Source organism: Pavona decussata, unplaced genomic scaffold (genome assembly GCF_977016875.1).
Source record: "Pavona decussata unplaced genomic scaffold, jaPavDecu1.1 SCAFFOLD_248, whole genome shotgun sequence".
NCBI classification, from domain to species: domain Eukaryota; kingdom Metazoa; phylum Cnidaria; class Anthozoa; order Scleractinia; family Agariciidae; genus Pavona; species Pavona decussata.
In genome coordinates, this window is record NW_028145652.1 from 75,729 (window position 1) to 86,638 (window position 10,910).

The window sequence follows — 10,910 nt, forward strand, 5'->3', positions numbered from 1 at the left end:
TATATCCAAAGTGGACATAAAAGGAATGTTATTTCTGTCCTATCTTGTCACCATACTTTTCTTATAAAGGTATTGGGGAGAAGTTATTAAAATATCATGAAAATTCACCTTGGATGATCATATCCTTAATTCTCATGACCTTAGGGGGGTATATAAGCATTGATATTCGAAGGAGAAATTTGATGCTGATCATTGTTAAGGCTTAAAGGGTTAAGAAAAATTAAAATCGATCATTACGTGCAATAGATCACGTCACGTCAGGGCGACTATGCGAAGCGTAGATCGATGTTATGTTATTTTCTTTTTGATCAGGTGAAGGAATTGATCAGTGGTTCTCGAACGAGTAAAAAATAATGTAATAAGGAGGTTTGGATATGTTATCGAGGCTATATTAAAGGGGAAGTATAATGGGGTTTTAGTATCTTTTGTTAAAAATGATGAAATAAAACCTTCAATCAGCTGCCAAATAATTCTAGAATGACGAGAGGAAAGAAATCAACTCAATTCTTGAAAGGAACAACTCGTGATCTGTTCTAGCGCATTTTAGAACCAAAAATGCGAGAACTTGAAAAACATTTGCCTAACATTTTTCAAGTTTCAATCCATACCGGCCTACTCTGTCTCTGACCAGAGGCAGTAATCGACAGTTTTATCGCACTGGGGTGATAATTTATAACAAACTTGACAATCATTTCTTTGTTTCTGCTGAGAGACAAACATTTTTGGGTTTTGAAATGACAGCAAATCTGCGTGATACTTCCCCTTTAAACACCCGAAAGAGTGTTTCATCCTATTTCCGAACACTTCCAAGTTGGTTAAAAATGGGCTACACCCACTTTTTTCAAACCACTTTTCGGTATCTGGAGATCGCGTTAAACACTCTTCCTCGTGTTAATTTTATATATTTCATCAAGATTACCAGGTTAATTCCAACTGATGCCGGCTAAGTATAATACTATAAACCCGTTTTTTAAGACATCAATTATATTTTGTCTAAAAAAATCGGATGGTGGTTTTACAGGTATATTCTTAAATCTTTATTGTTACATTGAACAACTTTGGATAAAGAAATTACTTCTAACCATTAAATGCTGACCAGGCCGAATATATATAATTTACTGGAAGGGATTTTTAGTTAAACGAGGGTGGTAACATTCAAACTAATGGGCAGCTACTGTAACAGTACAGAAAGTAACGCAATATACTAGAGCTTAGTGCGTTTGTTACTTAATAATAGCACTGAGGTTCTGGATCTCACTGCACGATCCGTAAAATTACCCCACTATAACCTCCACGGAAAAACAAAATTTCGCTCATGTATTAATCGTAAATTGGCACGACTCACCCATACACATGAATACTAATATTCGCGGTTACATCATCCATCACTTCTAACAAAAAATTAAAAAAAAAAGACAGTTTCTGCGGTAGAGACTCCAATGTTTTTATATGCTAATTATTTGCATTGCAAAGAACGTAATACTAACATTTACAAATTCCTTACAGTATAGATTCAACTCTAACCATCACGCCATCTCTTGCAGTCAAAGTACCACCAGCATGAATGATAAGAGGCACTTGTGTCTCGGGTGAGCGTACAAACTTGTATTTCATCAGGATTTTCACTAAGGCGAGCTTGATCTCCATCAGGGCGAACCTCATCCCAATACAATTCCTGGGTCCAGCACCGAAGGGCAGGAACTGGAAGGCGTGCTGGGCATCTTTAGCGGGGCCTCGGAATCTCTCGGGGTCAAACTTTTCCGGGTCCTCCCAGGCATCAGGATCATGGTGTAGGGCATATATGGGAATCTGAACCTCCGTTCCCTTAGTAATGTGGATTCCGTTAAGGTCATAATCCTCATCGCACTCACGGTTGACAAAGGCAACAGGAGGATTCAATCGCTGAGCTTCCTTGATAACGCAGTCCAGGTATTCGATGTTGTGGGCTATTTCGTACAGAGGCTTCTTTCTTGCATTGGTCTCCACGGCTTCATTGATCTCTGACCTCAGCTTGTCTTGAACATCTGGATTCACAGCTAAGTGGTATAGCGTAAAACTCAGTGTGTTGCTGGACGTTTCGTATCCAGCCAATAGGAAAATCACGGACTGGGCTTCCACCTCGTCATCAGTAAGTCTGCTGACACCTTCTACCGTGGTCTCATCATTGGCCGTCATCATGAGTTCCAGCAGATCTTTCCGTCCCGTGAGGCCCTGCTGACGACGGCTTTGGATGATTTCTTCTGCAACTTCTTGCATGTAGCTCATTTTAACGCCACTCACCCTGCTTAACAACCTAAAGAGCAAAGTGCCAAATGGCAGGCGACCAATTTGCCGGAGGACTTGAGGGATCTGAAACAGTTTCTTCGCTTCCGTGAGCATTTTAGTGTTTTCTCCCATTTGAATTTTGGCGTCAACACCAAAAGCCGTGGATAAAATCACCTCGAGAGTCATCTTACTGAACCAATCCAGCATGTCTACACTTTGATCTGTAAACGTTCAAGGAAAAAACGTTTTAGATTAATATTTAATATGAAAAAAAAGACAACATAAATGAAAAAAAAAAAAGACACACACAAAAAAGGCAATAACTATAACAACCAGCGTTCTACGAATGGCACCTCGTAGTAGTGCATTCCGTAGGTTTGATTTTCCTCTTGCGACACCCCCCCCCCCCCCCCAAACCCCCCTCCCCCTCCACCACGAATCGCCAAAACCTCAAAACGCTCAGTAAGGTTTGCTTGAAACCTTGCTGATGTACAACACACTTTTCTTGGTATTGAACGCTGAAAAGTGCCCTTATACAAACGGTTAAACTCAACACGATTTTCTCCCAGAATACAATCCTACCAATTTAACCTCAGTTCATTTATTGTAAGAATTTGTTCGGGTTACCATTTCTACAATGCAACATTTTACAGTATGGATCGCGTCTCCAACGGAACATGAAAAGAAGAGGTGGGAAACGTGAAGGCGCCGGGCGGAAGAAATCGCCTGGGTTGACTAAGATAACAAGAGAAATCAATCAAAAACATTGGAGAGCAAATCGCCATGATATATATTTGGAAAATCGCATTATCTCAACCTGGCGAAAGGTTCGTGCGGAGGGAATCTTCGTAAACGATTCGAACTTCGCGTCATGGCTACTTGGTTTGGAGCTCAGACGAAGACAAGCTTCGGTACACAGTCGATTATCTTCTCGACAAGGACAACCTCTAGTAGAACCTTGTTTTTCTACGAGTCGAGCAAGCGTTCTCGCAATGACGTGGGTTTGGTTCCTAAATATAGATAGTGGAGAAGCCGTAGAAACGCAATTATAAAAGCAAAATATGTGATTGAAAGCAGAAATAAAGCTTACCGGTCGTTTCGCTACAAAGTAGTTTCGCTACACTGCAGTTCAGTCGATTCGCTACGTTTTAAAATTGACATATTCTGTAATATTCGAACTCAATTTGCTTCTCATGCAAATACTGTGAAACGTAGAAACAGCTAAGATAATTTTCCACACGACCGGATACCGAAATAAACGATTATCTAGTGATTCTTCGACTTCAGAGGTATTCGTTGACGTTTGGCTTTCCCTGGACAAGTCCATCAGTAAATTCTCCATGGTATCAAGAAAATGAGTTTTCTAATATGACATTAGGTCTATAATCACTATAATAATTTTGACTGGCAAACACTTCGACTCGACAAGATTTGTTTAGATTTTTCAAAGGATGCGCTTCTCAGCGCGGAACGTGCGATGAAGTGTGATATGCAAATCAGCTAAGAAATGGTATCTAATGCGCATGTGCACCAGCTGACTGGCATTGTACCCTGTTCAAATAATGACATATTTATACGGGTTAATACGATTTTAATCCTGAAAAAAAAAAAAAAAAACAGCAAAATAGCGGACATCTTTGATCAGTAACAACAAAGTAATTTTAGTCCGAGACTATGACAAGTGAGAGTAAGGTAACAGTTACTGTACAGTTAAGAAATTAGACGGTGTTTTGTTGACGTAAAAATGTCTGTTTTATTCTTTGTATAGATAAAATATGTGTCCAACTGTCTGTGAGGTTTTTTTTTTCTGAGAGACTGCTTAACACGGACACCCGGATAATACGGACGCTTTCGCATGTCCCCGTGGTGTCCGTATTAACCGGGTTCCATTGTTCTTGCTCCCGTGGGATGAGTACCCAAGTACTCACCACTTGCTCCCGTCTGGCCTTGTAGCACAGTCAGTATAGCAACTAAAGATCAAATCCGGAGGTCGTGGGTTCGATTCCCGCCGAGGTCGGAGATTTTCTTCTGTGCCTCGTGCAATCGAGATTTCCTTACTAGAGCTAACGCTCATTGGGAAATTCATGAGTTCACTTTAGCACTTTAATATACACTGTAGAGTTAATTCTCTCAGTGATCCATCATTCGTGTCCTTAGTACTAGCGGTACAACATTCATTCGTTTTTGAGAGTTTGTTGTAAGAACTCTTATTGCTTCGCCTTTAGTAAAACCTCTTTTGACACCTGGTGGGTGACACGAGGTATAGTATACACTCTGTTTTTTTTTTATAAGAACGTTTTTCACAAGAACGTCGAGCTGAGATTAACCAAATTTTTAAGAACGTATTAAGAACATTCCTCAGGCTGAGAGTCGATTAAGAACGTTTTTATTTTGCTAATCTGTATATATAAAATCAAGGTAACAAATGTAAATTAACCAAAATACTTAAGGGCATGTTTTGTATAACATTAACAATGGTGACACACATCTCGGTTTGTCATAATCAGCAGTTCTTGATACCATATCTCAGCAGACAATGCGCTTTGAAAGGTTTCCTGGTCACGTCCTCATTGATTTACTGAAATACATGTAGTGTATACCATGTTATTTAAGAACATCTTAAGAACGTTCTCAGCCTCAAATCGCAATAAAATATAAGAACGCTCAGCCTCAGCTCCAAAATTCGACGTTCTTATATAAAAAACCGAGTGTATGTATATTGAAAGGTTTCAGTTGGCTTATAGTGAGTCTTGATGTCCAGCCGATACATTTATTTTGTCAAATCTATCTCCTTTGTGGACCACTGATTAAATAACACTGCTGCTGAGGGAAAATCTAAGCTAACATTCGAACCATTGCACTCTTACACGTCAAGTGGAATGAGGAAGAGCTGAGAAACACTCATCCCACGTGGAGTCACTCTAGGCAACTTCATCTGTCGCCATGCTTAAGCTATGAAACCAGGCCTTAGGTTACCATCTCACTGAATATATATTTTATCGAATGAAAATATATTTTTAATGAATGGAAATATCTTTCATCGAATAAAAATATATTTTATCGAATGAGAATATATTTTTTCGAATTTTACTACATTTCGGTAACCATAGTACGACTGGCCTGGGCGACAGGTAGGAATTCACCAAGGACACTGTTTGCCGAGCCTAGCAGTCAGCTGAATGGATACATTTCGACTTATTAAACTCCGTTTAAAACAAACTACTTTCAAGATCAAGTAGTAGCGAAAACTATTTCATTACTCACCCGTATCGGAAATTTTCTCAAGTTTCTCCACAAGCGTGTCACACGACTTCTCGATCAACGGCACCATCAGCTTCATCTTTCCGGCGCTGAAGGTCGGCGTCAGCGTGTTACGGATCCGCTTCCAAGTGTCGTCCCTTGCAGACAAGACGTTTTTGGCCATTTTCTTATTAGCAGGTGGTAGAATTTGGAAACGATTGTGAAAGGTCGGAAAATTCTTGACCATGATTTGCTTTAATAGCTCGGGGTCACCAACGACTAATGATGGCCTACCGCCAAGACAGATGCCGAACACTTTGCCGTATTTTCTAAAATAATCTAGGTGCATAAGATGCAGTCCACCATATTTCTTTGCTTCGAGCATGTTTCCCAGGAATGGAAGAGGTTTGGGTCCAGGGACATTGAGTTTCTTGAGGTCTGCGAAGCCACGCGTTCCACACCAGTAGAGAAACAACCCAACGAGGAATAAAAGCGACACGATAACACCAGTATGATCGAAGGAAGCCAAAGATAACATCTGTCGCAGCAATTCCACCATTATTTCCCTTCCAGTCTTTCTCGTGATTGATGTGTGAGCTAGAATTAAAGAGAAATGCGGGGTTTGTTTGTATTCCACAAAACTCTGCTAGGAAAGATCACTATTGTTTATTTACGTACTGCTGCATTACCAAAATCAAAAGATTTTGCAGTTGAACTCATTAGAGACGCTTCAGCAACTAATTTGTCGATCACACAGCAACGATTCACACGGTTACTTACCTCTTAATTTATCTTGTAAAACAGTGGATTACGGTTACGATAGAAAGTCGAGCGATTCACTTGATGTGGAGTTTCTTGTTTGCAATAAAATACAACCTTTATTGATGCTTATATATCAGTAACGTTGCGAAATCCTGTACCTATTTTTATGCGTGACATCGGTATATTTTGTTCTTTGACAAGCTTGTCTTGTTTGAATTGCGTATTAAAGTACGTGACGTAAAATCATGAATAATTCTGTCAGCTATTATCGTAATCTATTTGTTATGCATGGAAGCACTGATGAAAGTAATCGGGTCACGTTGTCTCCGTGAAAAAGCCCAAGCTACTAAAATTGTGACATGTCGCACTCCTAATAATCCTGGACATAAAAAGCGTTTGTTTTCCCAATGCCGTTCACTGAAAGTTACTGAATCGTTGAAGAACATCTACTATATTTGACTAGAGGCTGAGGATAATGAAGGGCCCACTTTGCTGAAAGCTTCGCAAACTATACAATACAATACAATACAATACAATACAATACAATACAATACAATACAATACAATACAATACAATAGAACATTTATTTTGCCATATACAACATTAACAGGTGGAAAAAAAATAAAGAAAATTGATGTAAGAAAATAAATGGCGAGAAAACCTGAAAGAAACCATGAGGCTTATGACAAGTCAGGCTTCCTCACTTAAAATATATCTAGTTCTACTTTCATATCCTCCCTTGATATTAAATATTGGACTTGTAATTTCAAATTTGTAATTATTATCTCACTTTTTCTTCTTGTTCGTCTTCTTGTTTACAATAATAGCAACAAGATCATTGTAATTTTATTATTAGAGTACACTGAATCTTTAATCGCGAGTAAATCTTAATATACGTTTTCCTTGAACTGAGCCTTCTAACTCTGCCCATGTGTCGGCATCCGTTGGTCTCGAAAACCTTTGGATTCCCGCTTGAATAGTCCGGTTTTGGATGCGGTGCGGGGGCGAAGCTGAAGTGCCCTCTCCAGGGCGCAGGCTTGGCAAAGATAATAACAAGGATATTAATAGATACAGAGGCAGTTTCTTTTATATCATGTCACTTACCTGACGTACTAGCACTTCAGGCAAGCATGACGATGCATAACATGATACATAATACGTGACCCATATATCGCGTATCGTAGATCTTGGGCCAGGGACAAAACAGGTTCTAGACAGGTTAACTGAATCGCTGGATCTTCCGTGCAAGAACAACCACAAGCAGCCCAGACTGGCGTCACTAGAGAGCGTGTAAAAATTAATTACTAGCGGAACGATGACCTTTGAGTGCAAGCGGTATTGTTAAAGGCAGCCGTTGAGAATTTAAACACGTTATAAGACTTTGTATGGGAAATAAAATGCTGTCGATTATGAATAAAATGAATAAGACTGACTCACCTCTGGTGTATTCATGTGCGTTTTCGGGCTTATTTTATCGTTTCGGGCATTCTTTGAAATCACTGTTATTCCTTTCATAAGACGGAGTTTGCCTTCAATCGTTACCCCTAAACCATTTTCCAGCGCTTTCTTAAACAGCGAAGGAGCTACTAATTCTATCTAGAGATTATTTTGGACATTCTTTGAAATCACTGTCATTCCCTTCATAAGATGGAGTCTGCCTTCAATCATTACCCCTAAACCAGTTCCCGGCGCTTTCTTAAACAGGGACGGAGCTTCTATCTAGAGATAATTTTTACATTTCTCAGTTCATGAAATCCACCGAACTAAAAAAGTGACGTGGGTGCTCAACCTATCTTTTAGAGGTTAAAACGAGGCGAAGTGGGAGCGTATACTTGGGCGTCGTTGTATTAGGCGTATTTGAGCATGCACGTTAGTCCAGTCTTTGATGACAGGTGAACGATAAAAGACTTCCTGAGAGTCACTTCGTATTTGCGATAAACGAGATGTAGTTCAACCTGAAATGCCAAGCGCTAGCATAGGATGAATAACCAAATTACATGTGACACATTACTAAACATGTCGGTTTTTGCCGTAGTTTCCTGACATCCTGGTTACTCATTTCGCCCATTTAATAGCATTGAATGTTGCTTCAATTTTCTTGCTTTTTCTCTACAGAATTTGAGAAAAATCGAAGGTCAACAAATTACTGAACCAATTTTATGAACTAACAGAAGCATTATTCAATGATTAAAAAATAAAATTTCCTCAAATAATGTTTAATCTAAAAAAAGTTGTAAATGGCTTGAACCCAGGAGTCATGTCATAAGTACGTAAATTATGATCATCCGGGTGATTGTAGTCCTGAGAAGGACTGTTTGTGGTGACTTTGACTGACGTTTCGACAACCTGAGCGGAAGTCATCTTCAGAGTCAAGTGAATTGTGGAACGTCGGTAGGTGGTATATACGTCTCTGGTTGTTAACCTGATAAGGAATTGGTCAACGAAGTCCAGATGTTATTGGTCGTTTGTCAGTAAGCCGTGATGTTATTAGCTGTGAAGGCTGTAAAAAGTTATTGGTGCGTTTCGATCCGTCTTTTGTTAGTCAAAAAGTCCGTGGGTCTATTGTTAGTAAAATGTCTATTGTTTGTTGTTGTCAATAAGTCGTTTGTATGGTGCAGGTAATTGTAGGCAACGGTTGAGTGGCGTTTGTTTTAAGTTAGTAAACCAGCTTTCCAGAGTGAGTCGTTGATAATAATTTGTACAGTAGGTAATGCACTTGGCAGAGTCCCGGTCGATTCTGTGGTTCGTTTGTAAATGGTGCTCAGCAATGTGATTGTTGATATCACAATTTTTAGTTGCTCGTTTGTGTTCAGTCAGTCGTACGTTTAAATTCCTGCCGGTTTCACCAATATAAGTGGCCTGGCAGTCGCAGCATTTGATCTTGTAAACTGCTCCCTGTCTGCGGTTCGGTTCGTCTTTGTCCTTTACTTTCGTCAGTAGTTGTCGTGAAGTGGTTATAGTTTTGTGAGCTACACGGATATTGTAGGGTTGTTGTTGACAACAACAACGAAACAGACAAACAATAAACATTTTACTAACAATAGACCCACGGACTTTTTGACTAACGAAAGACGGATCGAAACGCACCAATCACTTTTTACAGTCTTCACAGCTAATAACATCACGGCTTACTGACAAACGACCAATAACATCCGGACTTCGTTGACCAATCAGGTTAACAACCAGAGACGTATATACCACCTACCGACGTTCCACAATTCACTTGACTCTGAAGATGACCCGCTCAGGTTGTCGAAACGTCAGTCAAAGTCACCACAAACAGTCCTTCTCAGGACTACACTCACCCGGATGATCATAATTTACGTACTAAAAAAAGTTATAGCAATTTCTTTATTTTGCAGGCCGCGTGGTACCTTTTATTGCTGGAAATAAAACAATGCTACACTATATCTTTTTTCTTTTCTTGAAATAATCTTTTGAGTGCTTAAAATAAACCCCACAGCAGACTAGGAACCATAATATACATTTGAAGTAAGTTACAGACCTACAGAATGAGAAAAAACAAACAAACAAAAAAACAAAAAAACAAAACAAAAACAAAAACAAAAAAAAAAAAACATCAAAGTTTTTCGCTATGTTTTGTTTTGAACTGGCACCTCAAAATATTGAAAAATGATGACGTAGCTGTTCTGTTTTCATTGTCATTTTTTATAATGTGCTGTCAGAGGAACGTTCTTCCACTAAACATGTAGGAAAGGAAGTGTTGTTCCAGGGTATAATAGTTTAGGAACATGTCATCCGGTATAAAGCCAGCGATAATCAAATAGTTTCGGTAACGGAAGTTTCAAAACCTAAATCTAAATCTAAACCTAAATGTCGTTATGTCGGTAAAGTCGTAGGACATCACGCCAACTCTAAAATAATAATAAATAAAACTATACTAAAATATACAAAATAACAATAAAAGTTAATCTTCCAATAAGAATTAAATTAAATTAGTTTACTTTTAAATAATAAAGAGAGATTGGCTGAAAACAGTTTCTTCTGGAAGTTTGTTCCATTCAGTAATCGTCCTGGAAAAGAAAGAAAATCTAAAAATATCTTTATGTCCTTTCGGTACAACAAATTTGAAAGGATGGCTTCCCCGAGTCCTCCTTTCTCTGCTTGGTATCAAATAATCCCCCAGTCCCCATCTAGGAGGCCGTGGCGCATTTTGTATATAGTGGATAGCCTTGCATGTCTTCTCATCGTTTCAAGTGTGTCCCACTTTAGGTCTTGTAGCATTTCCGTCACGCTCGTTGTTCGATCGTAATTTCCAGTGACACAGCGGGCTGCTAAGTAACAAAATTTCATTAACGCAAACAATTTTTATATTCCATGTTTCTGTTCTCCCTTAGTCTTGCTATTGTGAAATGTAATTTCTCTTCACAGGCTTTCAACCTTCATGTAATGTATTACATATCGTATAAACATCAAGGGTAAAGTAATGTTTAATTGTCACGGTTCACTGTTAGCCTCATCTAAACATGAGGGAGGTTGGGAGAATCCGAGACGCAGTCGAGGGTTTGCATAAGTTTCGAGAATTCTTCCTACTCCCCGAGTGTTTAAATGAGGCTATTTAAACACGGAAAACAAAAAGTCTGCTTTGCTTTTATAAAATATTTCTCAAAAATAAGTCAAC

At 39.0% G+C, this 10,910-nt stretch overlaps 2 protein-coding genes across 2 annotated transcripts in view; both read right to left on the reverse strand.

Annotated features, from left to right (window-relative positions):
- Positions 1-1,022: 1,022 nt before the first annotated feature.
- Positions 1,023-6,442, reverse strand: LOC146457075 (cytochrome P450 3A24-like). Its single transcript, XM_085092376.1, has 3 exons — positions 6,286-6,442; positions 5,530-6,102; positions 1,023-2,486 (listed from the first exon to the last, which is right to left on the reverse strand). Exons 2-3 carry the CDS (start codon positions 6,062-6,064, stop codon positions 1,501-1,503), a joined length of 1,521 nt encoding a protein of 506 aa, XP_084948502.1. The 5' UTR covers positions 6,065-6,102; positions 6,286-6,442; the 3' UTR covers positions 1,023-1,500.
- LOC146457074 (cytochrome P450 3A24-like) overlaps positions 1,023-10,910 on the reverse strand; it is a 38,141-nt gene continuing 28,253 nt past the window's right edge. Inside the window, exon 4 of the transcript XR_014858606.1 lies at positions 1,023-1,391. The gene's annotated coding sequence lies outside the window, so the exon portion shown is untranslated. The remainder of the gene's footprint in view (positions 1,392-10,910) is intronic.